Below are 20,062 nucleotides of genomic sequence, written 5' to 3'. Positions count from 1 at the left end.
TCAAGCTCACATCCACACTTCATAAGAATAAGTCAAAAGTTCACCTTACATTTAAAGATTCTTTATGAAATAAAATTAAGTGTTGGTTTTGTTATAGGCTGGTCTGACCTAAGTTTGTGGGGATTCTACTTTTGCAGCATAACTATGGGACTGTTAGCTGGCTGGACTCTTTAGCTCAGTCTGTCAAAGTCTTTGCAGATGTGATCATTTATTTTCAGACCCGGGCAGCTAAAGACTTTTTCCATCATCTGCACTTAAATTTTTTCCAAATACTTGAATGAACTGGCTTCAGCAGAAATGATTTCTGTTTTGTCTTATTTGCAGGATCTACTGTTTAGCACAACGCTTGCCGCACTGCTTTTTTTGGTGCCCAAGGATTCCAATTATTTCTCTTCGCGACTCGCTCTGCCCTCTGACTAGTTTGACTTTAGATGAGTAGCTTCTTTATTCTTCTCATAGAATAAATGACAAAATTTTTGTGTTGCCAGGGAGATCTGTTATTTAGGTGTATCATGAGCATAACAAGGCAAAAATGGACAGTACTCTAGTAATCAGAAAGTCATAGTCACATTCTTTGGGTGCAAAGAAATACGTCATGTGTTCCTGGATAATACTGTATAATCACAGTAAACAGGTGTACTAGAGTAGTAGACCTGTTCCTATTTGAGATGAATGAGATAAATGAATGCTTTTGTGCTATTGTGAGCTAAGCAGAGTCATGGAGCTGGAAATGAGATCCACTTTACATGAGAACTGTGCAGAATAATTCAATTTTCACTCTTCAGCTAAACGGCTTCTTTAATGTGTTCACATGTTTGCACATTGTTGTGTTAGACTGTGACATGCTTACCTGATGGAGTTTGCACTTGACCTTTTTTTTTAATCATTTGTTATGTAAGTAGTTGCACACTTGACTTTGTAACAGCAGCAGTTGGCTCTGTACTTGGCTTTGCATGTTTCTCCTGTTCGTACAGTAAAATCTAACCTCACTGTGTCACACATGCTTTAGTTTATTGCACCTTCTGTTTTTATTTTTGAAATATTGCCCACATATTGTTTCTATGTGCATTACTGCCACCTTCTGGTACATTACATCCTGGAAACAAAGACAAATTACATACAGTACTTTAAGATAAAAAACAAACATTCAGGGTTTCCTATGAAAGTCTTTACAAATATCTGAAAATCTTGCCCATCCCTGCTAATGATGACAGTAAGATCATCGTTTTCTTAACACAACTCTCCTCACCAGCTCCTACCAAGCATGCAGGAAAAACTATAAAAACTCTTTGCAAACTAGCAGATTTACTGATTCGTCTTCTATCAAAAGAAAATGAATGTGCAACAATTTAAACAGTTTCTGACATTTTTCAGCAAATGTACTGAACAACTGCTGGTTTGGTTAATATTCATATATAATTATAGCACATGTATGAAGGTGAACAACATGAGAACTCCTTCCCAGTGAAGCTAAAATATGTCCATCCCATCATGGTTGGATTCCTCATTTAGGAGGTTGCATGTCAGGAGGTACTGTTCCAGTCATAAGAGAATACATGTTACCGGCATTTTTTTTTAAAGCAAACTGTGAGCAAAGCCAAATGGGAAATGCTACACCTGAACTGAAGTGATTTAATTATTCAAGCTCTGACTCTTGATCTGATCTTCTCTTCAGTTCACTTTTTTTCTCCACACAAGTCTGTTTGAATCGTGTATTGTTACGTTATTTTCAAATTCATTCTTAAAAGGACAATTTCAAAGGCTTTAATGACTTGCTGGAAAATGTTTGTGACATAGAATTAATTTTACATACAATTTATGGTGAATCCGGCATCAAAATTCAGAAGAAGAGTTTTTATCTTCTGACTTGTCATGTGACGCGTCCGACGTGCTGACGTGGCAGGCGGCGTGCTGACGTGCCGTAGATTTAAGTTTGTTTGCTAATGTTAGCCGTATTATCAGCAGAATTAGCTTGTTTTTTTGTGCTCCTTAGTCCGGGTTAACGAACAGTGAAGACGGGGAACGACTGTCGAGACGCACTGCAAGGTTTCATCAGCCAGGACAAACTCTGGTAAGTGCTGTGCATCAGCTACGCCTAATGCAGCCGAACCCTTATTTCATAGATTCAGAAATAATATAGAACCTCTATCCAGCTAAAATAAATGCATGTGTCGTAGTTAAAAATACTTCTCAGCAATTTTCAGAATTTTTTCCAAAATTCGGCTTCAAAATATTCCACCGGTTAATTACAGTTTTATTTTTTTTTTCTACATTTTGCTGCAAATCGTTTTTACAGTGATTAGGCTAGCCGCTAGCATTGCTGTGTTCGGCTCTATAAAGAGAAAGGAATGGATGAAGTTCATAAAGTACACTCTTATGATTTAGATAATTCTTGAATGACTTGCTTTAAGCCGAATTGACGAAGAAGAACGCAGCAGTTTGGAAATATATTTAAAATGCTTTTTATTTTGCGAAAGATCCTCCACTTTTTTCTAAATGGAGCTTAACACCAAACAGTAATAGTTTGGTGATAAAATTGCTGTTGAACACGAGAAGCAGATTTGGACCTCATTAAATAAACTCTGTTACCCGGGGTCAGGTTTGTGTTGCATGCAAGCAGCTGGAGTTCAAACTTTAGGAGAATGAATATTGGCTCTAAAAGTAAGAAGCGGATGGTGCTGCCCAGCCGTCCTGAGCCCCCGACCGTGGACCAGATCCTGGAAGACCTCGACAGAGCTGCTCCTGATGACCCGATCTTCAGCATCCTAGAAAAGACTGGACAAGGTGACTCCACAAAGACGTGTATAGGGTGGGGATGATAGTGAGTGGCAACTTTTAAAACTGGGAGCACTGGGAAGGAGAGACAGAGAAAGAGCAAGTTTGGGATCTTTCATTAAAGCAGCATGTCAGAAGCCACAGTCACTTTTGTCACGACTGATGATGAATATAAGGGGCAGAAATTGTAATTTCACTGGCCATTGTAAGTAGCTTCTTGGTCAGGAAAAACCCCACAAAGTAAACCATTTTATATTATCTTTGAATAGTTCAGCATATTTGAAGTAGGGTGGTGTGATGTTGTCATCTACTCTTTTGTGTTTGAATCAATTTTAGTGATTTAAACTATAATCTCCAAGTCAAGCAACGTGGTTTGACGGGGTGCCACTTTGGCTCGGTGGGCGAGCAGGCAGCCACATGCACTTGCTGGGTTTGACAACAAAACACAATGGGAGTGATTTTGGGGAGACAATAACGTGATGTAATGGCTGCAAAAGTGACAGAAAGCAGTACATGCACAGGGTTGGACTGAAACGTGCTTATAGGAAGTTCATCTGTGAGGCAGAAAAAGATACAGCTAATTGCATGACTCCTAATAATGTAGAAACACATTTACTGTTAGTTTAGTCATGTTACTCTCTCCCCCAGTGTTCAAGGTCTGTTAGTGTGTTTTTGTAGTGTTTTTCTAAGGTGCCGTGTATTTGACCTCTCAGGGACACTGTAGATTTCTTGCTTCAAACTTTATCCGACGCTGCTGCTTTATAGCAGATATATAAACTGGTCGTAATCTCAAGGTTTACTCTGTTTCCTCCTCAGACGTGCCCCGTGCCGCAGACAGCGAGGTGGAGCTACGGTTCCAGAAGTGTCGTCGATATCTGGAGCTGAACAAGGAGCTGCAGGAGGCTCGGGACCGGCTGGTGCAGCAGAGGGTAGAGCTGAAAGCAGCAGGAGAGCAGGCAGACAGAGAGGTGGAAGAAATCAGAAGTCAACAACTCTGATTTGACCTTCCCTGTTGGACAGACTCTCCTTGTCATTCGTGGTCTGGCTCTGTTTCACTGAAGTCTTCTCAAACCCACTGACTCGGCACAAACCTGCGCTGGTGCCACTGCGTCAGGCGCACAGCACTAGCTGACCTCTAACCCTAGAGCAGAAGTACATGATTTTGTATACCTAAGGATTGTTGGAGATCAAGACTACTTCACAATAAGTCTGATGCTGAGCAAAGCTTTAAATGTGAAGCAACATGAAGAGTTTGATGTCAATCATTACTAAATTATAATTAGTATAGTTAATGTCTGTCATGTAGCAGTTTAATATTTCACATTTTTCCAGGTGTATGTTAACTCGGATTGAAATAAATGTTGATGTAATGGATCAAGCAAAAGTGCCAGATTACATATTGTAAAGGGGAAAATAAAATGATCAGAGTTGTTTGGTTAATTGGTATCTTAAAGAAAGCAAGAAAGCACCTTGTCTTAAGAATTGTTGCCCAAATTACATTTACTGCCAGTTTGTTGTTTCTACGGGTTCCTGTAGGTCATTAAGGCTTTAATTCAAAATCAAGAAAAAGAAGGCCGTAAACCCCCCCCCCCCCCCCCCCCAAATAAAATTAAAAAAAATTAATGGTTGTATTTAGAGATGATGTATGTTTGACATTTGACTTTGAAAGTCATTTTTTATGAAGAAGCTGTTGTTTGAATATCATTTGCTCAGAGTTATTTTTTTAAAAAACGCATTAAGCTTTTAATCATCTTTGGAAAATTGCTGCTTTTCACAGTGTAGCCATACTTTTTTAATACATAATTTGGGAGATTTTGTTTACAAGTTACATTTTGTATGCAATAAAACTGCCATCAGAAGAGGGCAGCACTTTACCAGAACATTTTAGTGTTGGGTCCAAATAAAGTGAAATCCGTATAAGAAAGCTCCTACCGGCTATAAAGACACACTAACCAGTGAAACCTGACATTTGCTCAAAGCAAATTACTACTTGTTACGACTCCGGCGGTGTGGACACCCCTGACTGGACAGAACGTCGACACAGCTGTTTAAGGAAACACATCACTTTTTATTGAATGAAGACATTTAAAATGACATACGTCTGTTTTGCACGTTACCATGATACCTCTGGAGCCTTGTTCATGCTCACGATGCTTCGACCAAGTTCACAGTTAGGTTCAGACCTGCATTAAACTTGTCTCCAGTCACGCATAAACAAGGCACCAGCAGAGACTCAGATGGTATTTGTCTCCCTGCTCATCTTGTTCACACCTCATTCAGTCTGGATGGGGCTGCTAATGTGATTCTGCACCCTAAATCTGTCTTTTGAGTGTCAAACACTCAGCTAGTTTCCTCTCAGGTCTACAGTTACAAGCTCAAAAGGTTTTCACTGGATGTTCAGAAATATTTTAATCATTATATTTGAATATTTTTCCCTGGTTAGGAAAGCTCAGATCAGATTTCTTTTTTTAACCGATTTATTATTGATTAATATTCTACTTATTTACTCAATTACTTGTTAGGTCTACATCATAAAAGAGTGAAAAATATCAAATGAAGATTAAATGTTATGTCAGAACAGGTAATTTTTTCACATCTTATTGATGTGACTTTTCTTCCTTTGCTTTTTCATGGGGAATATGTCGAGCTAAGGATTTAACAGGTTATTTGATTTTTCTGGTTTGCTAAGTGATAAAGTAGCAAACAGCTGCACCTCTTAACTGCTCTCCTAACAGTTTAAAAGACTAAAACACTGTGACTTTCTCAGCTTTGTTGAACCACACTACTGTAATCATGTGCGCAGTGTTCTGCAGATGTTTTCAGTTACTTCTTCCAGAGCTTTGCACAAAATCCAATCGTGTTTGACACTCAAGAGATAGATTTCTATAGTGAATCACTTTTAAAACTTTAAATGGGTGTTGGGACTTGAAAGGATTGCATTCGGAAGCTTCTTGGGTTTTATTGAAACATGCTTTGAGAACACAGTAAGGAATTATGTTTTTTTAAATTACCGGCCCCTTAACGTAGACTAACTTTCATCCCATTCAGCTCAGCGGGCACACATGAAAGAGTGATGGTACAATTACAGAGAATATTCATCGTCTTTGTATTTTCCACCTATCACTACTTTTACAGCAATACAGTTAAGCGGATATTAACACATTATAAAGACTTCCAGAAGATGACTTCTGTGAGAACGCACATCTGTCCACTCAAAGCCCGACCATCAGTGAAGTAGCAAACAGTACCTGAATCTAGTAGCAAACACAACGTCAGAGGCATGGAGTCGCTTTGCTCATCTATGCTGACAGCTTATATCTTTATAGGTTTTTGCAGCACAACAATACAGATGGCAGGTAACGCTGTTGTCGGGCTTTGGAGAGTATATTAACACTGAATATTATTCAGTGTCCACAATGTTAACAGGTGTGTGTATACAGTCAGTGAATATATTAGCATGCTGTCAGGGAGCGACACCAAGGCTCTTCTACCCACCATGGAGCTGTAGTATATCTGCATATTTACAATACTGATTAAGACACATTAAGAGAACTGGAAGGAGTGAAATCGTTCAGAATCTGCTGATGCTTTCTGTGGAAGATGCTGTAATATTTCTGCATGTTTGGGTCATTGCAATTTTCAAATGACAGAGTAGAACTGTTTTATGGAAATGCTCAATTTAAACTGCTATAATTCATTGCTGTAGAGTAAAAGTTTTGTATAGCAATATACATTCAGACATTCACTAAACACATGTGCAATCTGACTCGACAGCTGCGGCATGATGTCTGCTTTTATGATGCTAATAGATTGTCAGAAAGGTGTTAATGGTATTGTTCACTGTCAAGGTCATAATGGATAGTTCTTATATTTTGCCCCTCTAAGTGAATGGACAAAATGTTAGGAAGATTAACCAACATTTCACTTGAAATAAACATAATTATCACCTTTGTGTTAATGTAAAAAAAAAATCAGAAAATGTGTGGTATAGCTGTTGTGCAAGACTGGACAAAAATATGTTTGGTGGATTTTTAAGGTGTGAACAAGAAGTTCTGAGAATAGGACCAAGAAAATCATTTCGATTTACACTTCTGACTTTCTGTCCAAGCTCATCTTTTTGGGCATGTCCAGATAGCGTCTAATGTGGCTTTATTTGAATGATTATGTGGAAGTCCTGTCCTCGTGCACTTGGTGAGAACATTCAGTGGAAATGACTTGAAATGTTGTGCATCAAAAAGCAGGACTTTTAGAGAGATCTAAAAATGATGACCATGAATGTGAGACTGACCAATTGTAAATCAGGAAAGGTTTGTGAATTCTTTTTGGACCTTTTTAAAAATAACTTTTTGATCACACCTTGTATATTCATGTTGTCGAGTAAGCACGCCCAAAACCTCAACATATTCATTTTCACTTTCATTTTGGTATCCAGATTTTTCAGTTTTGTACTAGTTACATTTTTATCATTTAACGCATTACAAAGGATGCCTTTGAAAAGACAACAATGCGTTGAGTTTTCAAAAAACATCCACAAAGTGTATACACACATCAGGAAATTAATAAAATAGGAAAATTCACAGAAATACAAGTGTAATATTGATCGAGAACAGCGATTTGGGGGAAAAAAGTGCATTTGAGCAACTGGTTTCCTCGGAAATGTGGAAAACCTACTGGGCTCTGTATGTAACAGGAAAGGCTAACATCATATTCAGCTGAGCATGGAAGGAGGACTCCAAGCGATGATGTATTTATGTAAAAAATACTTTACATGTTAGTGTATTTATGTCAGTAAGAGTCTGTCAACAGTCTGCCACAGTTTGAACCTTTTTATGTAGAAGTCCAACCAAGTGATCATTCAAAAGTTTGCATAATATTGGTCTTTTTAATCGATTGTGTCCAAGAGACTGATGATATACGTGCTGAAATTTCTAATTTCTACTAGGCAATGATTATTCTACAAATACAAAAAAAAGGAGTACAAAAATGCACGTTCTCTTCATGTGAGATTTTCCTTAGAAGTGCAATAACTGACAGTTATTGGTGGTTTGTTCAGGTCAGACTTGCCTCAATGCATACATCCAACTTTGTATGAATGGTAGAAGGAAGCCATAATCAATTGCTCAGAGAAAAACTTTGATTCCAGTGAATGGTTTAAATAAGGGTCAATACCCGAGGTATGGGGACCAGCACACTCCTCATCTGTCCATCTGAGTGCTGAGTCATCTGTATCAACCAATAATCCACCAAATACCCCATGGCTCACTTTTTCCCCCCTGACTTCTCAATTATTGTCCCTACTTGGTTCTGGCTGTCTTGTAGACAGCATGTCATGGGGCTGGGGATGTAATTAAATGGAGTGACTCGTGCAGCCTTGCTTGGGGATCCCTGTCGGAAAGTCACAACTCCACCCATGTGGCTATCTGCTGTTCCAGTGGAGATGGTGCTCCTCAGAGAGCCTTCGGAATCTCCTTCCTGGAGGTTACTCCCAGAGGTGGCACTAATCTTTCTGAGGAGGGCCAGTCTTGCTACTTCCTCAGAGATCACTGGAGCTGTTTCGACTGTAGGTGAGGTACTTGAGTTGGTCTTGTTATTTGATAAATCTTCTGTCTGGACGGTTGCATCACTTGTCTTGCGGGATGCAAGTAGAATGGTTGGCAGTTTTCCTGGAAGAGCTGGTGGCTTTGGCTTTTCTCCATCAGGAGAAGGCACCAGAGGTAATGCATTTGCTGGCAGAGTACTCTTCAAGATTTGAGGTACATCTTCATCCCTGATCCTCCTCCAGGTAACTCCATCTTTTAGACGAGATGCGGACCTCTGCCCTTTCTTCTTGGTATCATCCTCACTCTTCGCTCTTCCACTTGAATCAGATGAAGAGGAGCGGAGGGAAGAACGACTGGTCACTCGGCTCAGTATGTTTATGCTTGGTGATGAGGCATGACGTTTAAAGGTGTCCTTGTCTTGCTGCTGCCTGAGTCCAGAAAGTCTTCCAGGTCCATTTCGCTGAGCCACCCTGCAGGGGCTTTCAGAGCTTGTTCTCCTAGCTGAGCGTCTTGAAGATAGGTCCCTTTCACTGGATGTTGCTCTTGATAGAGTTGCTGTCTGCTTGTGAAGGCCGGTGTTTGGCCTCTGGATTTGTTGTTTTTGATCTGGATCTTTTACTTGCACCCTTCTTGGGGGTTGCACAGCAGCCTTAAGTTCCTGACATCGGGATGAGCACAAGAAGACAGCTGAAGCTCCAGGAACTGCTCTGCGAGGTGATCCATTCTGAGATCCTGGTGTATTGCGAGCAGAGCTGTCACGTCTCAACATGGTCTTTGATTCCTTAATGAAAGTTAGCTGTCTCAAGAATCCATTGCGATCAGACTCACTGCCACTTGAATGGACAGAAGTCATCCTAACGAGATCAAACCGATTGGCTGGTACCACCCTTTTCCCATTGACCTGGTTTGTTTGTCTACCAGTTGTTTGGTTTGTTACCAGTGGGGACAATGGTCTGGGTTGCCTGACAGAATTTTGCATGAAAGGAATTCGGACAGGAGACTTTTGAGTTTTAGGTGGTGGGGATTTCTCATTTTGATTCACAACAGGAGAGCGTCCTTTTCTTTCAGGAGGACTAGTAGCTGGTGGGCTACTAGCTGGTGTAGCATTCTTTTTCTGGATGGATTTGTTAGTCTGAGCTGGAGAAGTTATCTTCTTCTGTGACTGTTTGGATGGTGTTGAGCTCTGCGATGATCCAGAAGATGAACTTTTTGGTATTCTTGGAGGTGGGGTAGAGCTCCTCTTTGGCAAAGACAGTTCCATATCCTGGGGGTGGCCTAGCCGGTGAAGGCTCTTTGATCTGTGCTGCGCTAGGTTTGGATTCTTTGGAGCATCTGTTTTGGTTGGTACTTTTCTGGGAGGTGGTCTTTGTGATGGAGCCGTCTCTTTTTTCGGTGTATAAATCACTGTCCTGCCTCTGAAAACCACTGGTAAGTTTGGAACTGGCTTGCGCTGTGCAAAGTCTAAAGGTTTATTTGCCTTTTTGTCCTTAGCAAACTTTCTTTCTTTGGGTGTAAAGCTGGATGTTGACATGAATGACAGGACCGACTCAGTCTCTTCAGAGGACGGGTCTTGAGACTTTGAAGCTTGTAGTCCAGTGACCACACAGTTAGCACCTTCTTGTATGGCTCTCCATTCAACACTATTGAGGTCTGACTCTTTATCCCATGCCATGTCATCACTATCTATTTCCTCATCCACGTCCCACCCACCAGAAACCTTGTGTTTTTGTTTTTGAGTATTTTCTGCTTTCTTTTTCCTGGCAGCCAACTTCCTTCTCTGTTTGGGCATGGCAGATGTTATGCACTTTTGAAGGAGATCGTCCTCTGAATCCATGCTGACAGAACTTGGCGAGCTTTGCTCTTCGTATTGGCAGTGAATGTTCACTGGCTTTGTTTGCTGTACTATGTTCACTGCTTTATTGTGTCTGTTCTTGTACCATATTTGTTGGGCTTTTGATTTATGATCATCATATTCAGCATCACTCAGTGAACTGAGAGAGGAGCTGAGTGAGTAACAAGCCATTGATTCATCTTTTATCAGATTCTGTTTTATCCTGTGAAACCCTCTGGACTTTGCTTGGGAATTATCTGACCGGCCAATATTTGTCATGCTTCGGGAAAGATTGCTTTTGCATGGTTCTCTGAAATGTTTTCGATTCATGACCTCATTGTCATTGTCATAGAAGCTGTTGCTGTCCTCTGAAGACAATGTTGGTTGTCGGTACATTTTATTTCCTTTTTGTGAACCCATATTGATGTTACTTTCTGTGTTTTGCTTAATGACAGGCAGTTCCAGTTTTCTGATGGGGCCTTGATCTTGTCTCCTTCTTTGTTGTTTAGGAGACTGTTCACGATTTTTTTGGTTTGCCACTCTATCAGCTACCTCTTTGCTCTGCATCAGCACCTTCTGAGTGGGAACGACATGTCTGGTTGTTCTGCTCATTTGTATCTCAGGTGAGTAGTTCATCCGGTTGGGTTTGTGGAAATGTGAGAATATTCGCAAGTCTTCAATCCTCTTTGCCTCATCGTTCTGTTTGTTCATCCCTTTAGCTGTGCAGTCTTTAGCCCCCCTCTCCCTCACTGGATATTGCAGTGTTTCATCACTCAAAGATGTCGTGCTTGAGAAGTTGACAGGTGTTCCTTCTGCTGAATCAGTAAAAGATGAATCATCAAATTTTAAGTCTTTTTGAGGGATGACAATTCTTCTCCCGGGACACATTTGGGTTTTGCCATTTGGGAGCATCATGTAAACTGGAAGATGAATTGGTTTTCGGGCCTGGGAGTTCAGAATATGAGGAGGGATCGTGGTCATCAGGCAAGGTTTTACTTTTCTCAACTTTGATGGCATTGCTGAGTTGATGCATTCCTTTAAGATTTCTATGTCATCATCTGAATTGCCCTCACTGTATCGCTCCCCATTGTCATGTCCTTGCTCATCCTCCTCAGGGTTGTCGTTTTGCTGGAGCAGGGGAGTTAATTTAAGCTCTACATCTTTCTGTATGTAGTGCTCGTGTAGAGGTAGAGCACTTAAACTGGAAGCACAAGAGAAGTTCTCGGTGGGTTTTTCCACAGTAAAGTAGATCATTGTGTCCAAATCAGGAGGAAGGTTAAACCTCTCCTTAGAGTCTGCAATCTCCATGAACTTCCGCAGACTGCTTTCCCATTGCCCTGCTATTCCTGTCATCTGTGTTTCTGGCCCATTGGGCTCAACACAACATGGAGTTTTACTTCGACTGGGAGGCATGGTTTGCCCTGGGCTATCAGGAAGATCACTTGGGCTTATTGTTCCATCAATCATTTCACTGCATGGATCACTCTGAATTGAGCTGGCAATGGAAGGAGACTCAAAGCTACCCAGTGAACTGACCGAGCTACAGCGACTCATTACCAGGGGTGTCTCATGGATGTAGTTCTCAGATGAACTAGAAGGTGATCGGTCTTCAAGTATGGCAGGTGAAGCTCCTCTTAGGAACACTTTTTCCCTTTTGGCTGGACAGGGGATCTCAATGGGATTTGTCTCTTTGCTTGGGAAGGTTTTTGAATCAGTCATTAGCAGTTGACTGTCACTCAGATCCTCCAAGGTTTCATCCTCTTCAACTCTCTTCACTATTTCTCCATCTTCCACTTCAATTATTTCTAATGATGAGTCACTTTCCAGTTCATTTTCACTTTGCCCATCCAGAGCTCCATCGCCTGAGGAGAGGGAGGACAGCGAGCTACAGCGAGAGAAGCAGATTGGGGTATTTTCCACAGAATATTTCTGGACTGTCTCCATCGTTCCGATGGTTGGGCTTCGAGTTGAAGTGATTGGAGAAAATTTTGCAATACTCCCTCCTGTCATCACAGTAGGTACCCATGCTTGCCGCCTCATTGCTTGGGCAGCCTGGACATTGATAGCAGTCTTTGCTACACCAAATTTGGCTACACTCTGAATGAGAGGGACCTGTTGATAAGTAGGAGAAAGTTTTATTGAAGTCATGCTGACATCCGAGGACACTTTAGTGGATGCACTAACTGGTGTTTGTACAGGTGGATCTTGGTTCTTTTCTGTGTTTGCATTGCTGAGCTCTAGAACTTTTACATTTTTGTTTTCAGCAGAATCTCTCTCTGGAATTTCTTGCTGGCTACTCTCAATCAGGGCAGCAGGTCCTACATTAATATACTCTTGATGGGCCACCTTCAGGTCGAGCTGATTGGGTCGTTGCTGTTGCATCATTAGAGCTTTTGGTGAAGGGCGCATCTGGTCTTTGCTTCCGCAGTATCCATCACTGGTGCTGCCGCTGTTCAGACTATCTGTTGATACACTAGTATGGGCAGTTTTGAGGCGCAAGAGGGCATGGGCTCTGCTGAGCCGCTCCCTGTGGGCTAAGCTGCTTGTATCAGAGAGACGGCAGGGGGAACATGACTTTGCCCGGGCTTCATTGAGTTCATCCAGTCCATAAGGCCAGTCTGCCAGGTGGTCCTCAGAGCTTAGGCTTAAACTGTCCTCTGAGGATGTGTGCATGGTGATGTCCTCCACTAACCTGTCAATCTTGGCAACTGTGTTGGTGATCTTTTCTGCTAGCTTCTCTGCAGCAGCAGAGACCACATCATCAGGAGAAGCATGTTTCTTCTCGACAGTCTGAGGCGGGTCTACATCTCGCTCAGGCTCACTATCCCTCTTGCGAAGCTGGTTTTGCAGGAGGTTAGAGTTGGTGAGAAACATGGACAGCATGGAGAAACTCCCAGTGTCCAGGCTACTTGAGATGTTTGGAGCCTCATCATCATCAAAACAACCGGAATCAGATGCGTAATCCTTTGCCAAACTCTCGATGTAACGTAGTGGCTTGTTGAGGGTCAGGTGTTTGGGGCTCTGTTTCTCAAGGGTATCAAAGGTCTCTGCGAGATGTTTGGCATCCAACTCTGCCTCCAGAGCTTTCTGCTTCCTCATGTAGAGTGAGGGCATGCAAGACCCGGGGGATACAACCGCAGTGTCCTTATATTTAAGCGGTCGATTGGTTAGGAGGTTCCTTAAAGCTGCAGCGCTGCCCATGGCTATCATCTTGTGCTTGGAGTGGATAAGATTGCGCAGCATGCTAACTGCCCCGAGGTCCCACAGCAGCTCCTGGTCTTTTGGGCTTCTGGCCGAAAGGTTCCAAAGAGTCCCGCAGGCGTTGCTTACTATGGTCAGGCTGTGGGAGCGCAGGTGCTGCAGCAGAGTCTGGAGGCAGTTGTGGTCCCTGAGGATTTGCCTGCGAAGAAAGAAAGAATGTAGAAGGCACTTTAATAACTTTGCTATATACAACTGAAAAATCCCTCTTTTGTAGTTGTAGGTTTTTATGTTTAGTTCAGATTATGTTATTTTATACTACTGTATGGTTTCTGATCATATATCTGGTGAACATCACATTGTATCTCCTTTCTAATGCATCAACGTAATGTAATACAACAATGTCTGAATAAAATCTGATACTTTTTTCTACAAATGTCTCCAAATTTATTTTAATATAATACAGGAATAGGAGGAAGGGATCTAAAAAAAAAAAAACAGTGAATAGAAATCTAATTACAATAGAGCCCCGTTTTTAGGGGAAAATCTGCATAATTTATTAATATCCTGTTGCTGCGGCTTCTGTGCCAGCTCCTCTGTGACATCATACAGATCCATGAATAAAAAAAGTGTTAACCTGAGCACTGAGAGCAGTCTGAAGTCTAAGCAATTAGCTCACTGGGATTACTTGTACATATGCTCATGTTTAAAGTTTTTACATGAAACGTTTATCATGAACATGGATGGAAATAATTGTTGTCTGGGAACGTTAGATGAGGGTGAAACCTCCGAGTCTCATGAGCACACCTATAGTCTTCTCGTGTGGCAACCAGACTGGACACATTTCGAAGGATTCCTCCGCCGCTCTCGATGATGGCAAGTGAGTTGGTCTGACAGCGATACGTCAGTGTGCTGACCAGGAAGCCCAAAGCGCCATCCACCGAACAGATTGCTACCTTGTTGTCGATACTGTGAGCGGACAGGTTCCACAGAGCGCTCAGAAGACTCTTCAACGTTGACTCCTGCAGAACCAAAAAACACAAAAACAGGTTTCTTAGGTATGACAAGGAAAAATGGTAAAAAACGAAAAGAAAAAAGCTTAAACTTTAAGTGTTGTAATAAATTCTGTTTCATTCCGTTCCTCCAGATTATTATCTATGATCTTCCAAAATAAAAGCTTCTCCTTCTCTGGGGGGAGATTTGTTTTCATTACCTTGGTGGCCTGCAGCGCGCAGGTCATCAGTGCAGACACACAGCCGATGTCTCGGAGGACTTTCTTACTGCTGATGTCAGCCCTCCAGGACAAGTTCCTCAGGATACTGGAGACCACCTGATGGAGCTCCTCACTGTCGGAGGCCAGCTGGGCCACCAAAGCCTGGAGACAGCTCTTCTTCGAACACAGAGTGGCCTGCAGGAGTAAAATGGATGTATTACTGTAGTGGATCAGTAAAAAGGGCTGAGCCAGATTTAAATGATGCTACTGTTAAAGTAAAGCAAGTAAAAATGATCAGAGAAAATAATAAATTAAAAAGAAAATTTAAGATTTATTTATTTATTGTGTTGACAGCAAAACTATCTGTCCTGATCAGACTTCTGTTGGGACTTTTAGATTAAAGTGATCATTCTGAAAAAGGCAGATTAAGGGAGTGCAGGTGTGAGTGGGGTGCTGCTATTGTTGCACTGCTGTCAGTTAACCTCCTTACAGTGCCTTTCTGTACCTTGTTGACGACATCCCCGAAGGTGAGATTGGTCAAAGCCATCCCTGCATAGCGACGCAAAGCCATGTTGATGGGGTCGTTCTGCATGCCGTACATTTCCTGGTCCAGGTGGATCAGATCTGCCACCACCTGCAGACCGCCTGAAAGAAATAAAAAACAAACTCATGTGAAAATACCGAAACACATACTACAAATCAAAGCTCTGTTGTAGTAAAGATAAACCAAAGTATTTTTAAACTTGATACTTTACAGGAGTCATTCCCAAACTTTGGCCCAAATTCAAATCTTAAATTCTTCCAAAACTCCTTCTAACCTTTACTTTGTCTTAACGTCTTTTATTACTTTTGCCACGCGCCAGCCACTGCTCTACTGTGACTCCCCCAATGATGAGACAGAATTTATATTCCATGGCTTTATTAAATATGTTTGCTATTTAAAATATAAATATTTTGTGGTAATTGCAAAATAAATTCCAAAATTGAATAATAAAAAAATCATAGGGGGTCATATGTTGAGTTTCTCTCTGTATGTATTATTGTAGGGTCTACCTTACAATATAAAGCGCCCTGAGGTGACTGTTGTTGTGATTTGGTGCTGTATAAATAAAATTGAATTAAATTGAATTGAAATAGCTGAAAAACACATTAAAAATAAAACAGATCAAATATCAAATCTATGCATTACAGGAAATAACTGATACTTTCACTGTATAAGTGCAATCGGGCATAAAAACGAAAGCGCCAAAGAAACTGCAAACGGGTCCTTTGGTGTCAAACAAACCTAATTCGTTCATGGCTCGTCGAAACTCCTCTTCGAAGGAGAGCTTCATGATGGCGCACATGGCCTGACAGATTTGAGGGTCCACGGGTTCAGGGATATCTGTGGAGAAAAACAAGATGTTTAACTTAATCCACATAAGTTTGCGTTATTTTGAACATGTCGTTTTGGTTTCATCAGATTTACTGGAACTTGGATCACTGGTGGTTTTGTCTGTATCTATAGATTTATAGATTTTTGTCCTCCACTGTAGGATACAACTAATGTAACATGTAAGTTTGTTTATCTTTAACTGTACAAAAGATGGATGTAGGTGTTGTGATGTCACCCACCAGTTAGTGAACCCCGTTATGTTTTTTTGCTCGGGTTCTGATGTTCAGGTTTGTTTTTTTTTTTTAAACATGGCTCACCTGTGGTTCTGGTTCCCCCTGGTGAAGGTGTCCCGGCGTGGCTCTCGATCCAGTCCCAGCCACTGTCGCAGTAGGTCCGGATCTGCTCCAGCATGTGCAGGACCCTCATCTCCCGGCGGGCTTGGCCCTCATCCTGCTGTGAGTAAATGATGTTGTGGAGGGCAGCGCTTGCTCTGGACTTGGCCTCACGGCTGCAGCCTGTTGTGGTACCACCCGCTGCTGTCTCACCAGGACCGCTGCCTCCGTCCGGGCCTTCATGCAGAATCTGGACCAGAAGGGGGACGCAGCCAGACTTTCTCATGGCAATGCAGCTGTCCTGAGAGCTGGAGAGAGCCAGTAGAGTCCGGGACATCTCCTCCTTATCTCTGTTAGCCAGCATGGAGAGCAACCAGAAGACCATCTCCACCTGCGGAGGAAACATCAGTAACGATCTTATCCACTTCCACCAGCCATAGTTACAAACTATACAATGACAGGGTACGCTTTTGTAAGTTTCACTCTATAAGTACAATGTTGTAGACATTAATTGAGTTTTTGGTGTGTTGTTACCTTGCTACCACCGTCTGCAGCTTCTGTTCCTGCTGCTGTGGCTGATGATGAGCTGCTGTTCTCTGGTTCTCCAGCAGGGGGCTTCTCGGCACCAGAGAGCTGCACACAGAAAGACAGAAGAAGAAAAATGCATAAAGATGGTATCTTTGACCTACTTCTAGTCTGATCTCCACCTTTCGCATATACAGCTATACTTTTTGATTTTTTAAATTAATTTCCTTTATCATTATTTAGAAAAAATAAATTATATTTTCAGTTCAGTTTTATTTTTATCATTAACATTATGGGAGATGTTTACCTCAAACAAACCTGTTCAGAACAGGTACTACGATAAACATGGAAGCAGGTGATAAATCTGCAGGTGATAATTTTACATTTTTATTCATGTACAGTAAATATTTGTATACATTTAATTTTAATTTAAGTTATTTATAATAATCATCTTGGTGTGGACACATTGATCGTTGTTTCATATGAAGAAAAATTTGTCTCAAAAATGTTACAAATGCGTTTGGTATGATCCACAAATGTACACAAAGATTCATAAGTGCGTGTTTCAATTCACACAAAAATATAAAGCAATATGAACACATGTAAAACTATTTTACAAATGCATATACCCAAACCTGAATAAATGCTGATCATTTATAATTTATAAATTCATCTTCACAAGTCGGATAATTTTCTCTTTCAAAATGTTTTCTGTGCGTACAAATGTCTAAAAAGGTAAAGTCTTGCTCACTTACAGAACCTTAACAACGTGTGCACGAATCGCCTGATATGCACAAATCACATCACATCCCCATGTGGGGTTTTGAGACAAAGTTCACGCTGTCAACAGATCCACAAATGAAAGCTTCTGTAAAACGGAGACATCTGGGCTTTATCTGTTTTCCTGTGTTTTTCCAAATAAAGCGAGTGTGTCTTCTAAATAAATAGAGCAACTCGTCACCCCTCTACTTGGAAAAATACATTTACCAATTACAGGCACACGGTGGGCTGTAAATGTTAATATATGGTTTAAATAAGCTGCTGACACATGCTGATGTGTTCAGGATTAGTCATTAGGCTAACATGAATGTTATAATAAGAAAAGCCATTTGTGTAAGACCCTGCTATTCAAACCTCGTGTTTATGAGGAGCAGCCAAGCTGTATGACATGGAGGTTGGCCTTAAAGGAGGAGGAGCTAAAACAGCTGGTTTCAGACAGGGAATGAACTGAAGGGCTGCAGTAAGCTCAGTAGAGCTAAATAAGGATTATTTTGAACCTTGAATCATGCAAAGCTTCTCTAGTAGAGTCCAAGAATTAAAAGATTTGCAAGACAGAGATGAGCAGAATGGGCTGAATATCGGCTAATGTCAATGTCAAGCTCTATTATTAATGCTCTACGAACCGATTAAAATATTCTACACATCTGCAGAATTTATATTGAGATTTCTTAGGAAACACTAGACAGAGGACATGTGGATGATGTAGGATCTTTGATGTCTTTACTGTGAAATGTTCATTTAAGAGCCCGTATCACAATCTTCTTGCATCCATTTGTTCTAATTTCTTTGTGAGGACCTTTATTTCCTAAGAGCTTCCCCTAAACCAGAGCATGAACCCTAAAACCAGGTCTGACCCTTCACACCTGAGTCCGCTGAAGGTCTGTCCAGCAGTGAAAACCAGACCCTCCTCACCAGGTCTAAAACTCACACTGGTCCTCACACAGATAGACATCCACTGACAAACACACAGCTTCATTTGGATTCACAGACTGAAACCTTCAGAGACTCCCATCAAAGACCCCCCCCCTTTCATCCCATCACCATGGTAACGCCTAGGGGTGTGATGTGTGAGCCAAAGACTGTCTACAGACAAAGAGGTGTGTGTGTGTTAATCTCTTTTTTCCTCCTGAATATTTTTCCGTCCTCCAGTTGGACAGACTGAATCTTTGGCTCGGATCCAAACATCCTCCAACACGAGCAGCTGCAACGTGACGAGAAAATGGCCGACAGCATGCGGCGGAGATAAAACATGATCACTTTCATTCACCATGAGGGAGGACGACCACCTCTAGCAAGACTAAAACACATAAACACTCAAACACTATTTTGAAACCTTTCAGCATTAGAGAACACGGTGCTCTGCCTTAGACCGGCCATCCAGGTGCTGCACAATCATCTCACAGAGTCAGAGACTGTGAGATAGGCTACTGCCACCATCAGGTCACGCTGAGCTTTTGCCACAAGAATCTTATTAAAGACGCCTCTCAGAACATTTTTATGGACTGCTCTTTCTGTAATCTTTTTATCATCTGTTTTTATGCCCCTGTAAAGTTATAAATCCTTTTAAAAAGACATTCATGTTTCAAATTTGTGAGCAACACAAAATAAATTCCTTCTGTCTCTACTGTTGTCATGGAGACAGATATCTTTAAACCTGGATAAATAAAACCAGGACAGATCCTGAATCCCAAAGCAGGAGAAGGGCTGGAGCTGTTGTAATTTGGGTGAATTGACCCTTTTAATGAGGTGATATTTGTTAGTACTGTCTGGCATCCATTTCTGTGGTCTCATTATTCTCAGAGGGAGGCAGAGCAGAGAAAAGAAGCACCGATTCGCTCTCTTTATCTCAGACACACTTGCTCAGTGCCAACCCTGCAGCTTGGCAACAGCCAATCATAACGCATCTCTGAGCTACATAAAAAAACAGGTTTCTCTGCACAGCAACGAGTGGAAGCTGAAGAGCAGGAGAGCGGAGCTGCTTAAATTCTGTTCTGTCTGTTTTTATTTTTTCTTCACTCTCTGATGCATTTTAAGAAATAACACTTTCTTATAGGAGCCACAAATGAAAGGTTTTCACCTAATTGACACACAGCTGGCAGATCACTGATAAACTGATGGGTCTACAGAGTTTTTCAAATAAGTTCAGGTTTGCTGCAATCACCAACAATCCTTGTTTATAAAGCTGAATTTCTTTACTCTTATATAATTTTTTATACATTTTTCTAGTGTCAGAAAAAAGTAAAATCAAATCAAAAGGTCCCGAGTTTGTTGCTATAAAGAACCATTAAACGAACAAGTATTTACATTTCAGATAGATATAAGCAGTATCTGCTGGGCTGAAAAATCAGTTAAAATCACCAGCGTGAGCTTGCAGAACCCAGCAGGCAGGACATAGGATCAGCTTTTTGAGTCACTCATTTGGCAGAAGCCTCAGTCCATCTGGACCAATACCTCACAAAAACAGTTTCTTTCCATCTGCAGTTGGAAAGAACT

The 20,062-nt window shown here is 41.4% G+C and overlaps 2 protein-coding genes across 2 annotated transcripts in view; one reads left to right on the top strand and one right to left on the bottom strand.

Moving 5' to 3' along the window:
* Positions 1-1,883: 1,883 nt before the first annotated feature.
* On the top strand, positions 1,884-4,369 carry cunh19orf25 (chromosome unknown C19orf25 homolog). Its single transcript, XM_040030950.1, has 3 exons — positions 1,884-2,071; positions 2,600-2,784; positions 3,592-4,369. The coding sequence occupies exons 2-3, from the start codon at positions 2,643-2,645 to the stop codon at positions 3,771-3,773; spliced, it is 324 nt and encodes a 107-aa protein (XP_039886884.1). The 5' UTR covers positions 1,884-2,071; positions 2,600-2,642; the 3' UTR covers positions 3,774-4,369.
* A 998-nt stretch (positions 4,370-5,367) lies between these two features.
* apc2 (APC regulator of WNT signaling pathway 2) overlaps positions 5,368-20,062 on the bottom strand; it is a 41,881-nt gene continuing 27,186 nt past the window's right edge. The window contains exons 8-14 of the mRNA XM_040030874.1: positions 16,799-16,897; positions 16,250-16,655; positions 15,843-15,941; positions 15,063-15,202; positions 14,558-14,752; positions 14,152-14,366; positions 5,368-13,546 (exon numbers count right to left, since the gene is read on the bottom strand). Coding sequence (XP_039886808.1) covers positions 8,035-13,546; positions 14,152-14,366; positions 14,558-14,752; positions 15,063-15,202; positions 15,843-15,941; positions 16,250-16,655; positions 16,799-16,897 — 6,666 coding nt within the window. The 3' untranslated portion in view covers positions 5,368-8,034. The remainder of the gene's footprint in view (positions 13,547-14,151; positions 14,367-14,557; positions 14,753-15,062; positions 15,203-15,842; positions 15,942-16,249; positions 16,656-16,798; positions 16,898-20,062) is intronic.

This window comes from Simochromis diagramma, unplaced genomic scaffold (genome assembly GCF_900408965.1).
Source record: "Simochromis diagramma unplaced genomic scaffold, fSimDia1.1 OVJJ01000334.1, whole genome shotgun sequence".
NCBI classification, from domain to species: Eukaryota; Metazoa; Chordata; class Actinopteri; order Cichliformes; family Cichlidae; genus Simochromis; species Simochromis diagramma.
The sequence above is the reverse complement of the archived record's forward strand: the minus strand, read 5'-3'. Positions and strand labels throughout refer to the sequence as shown.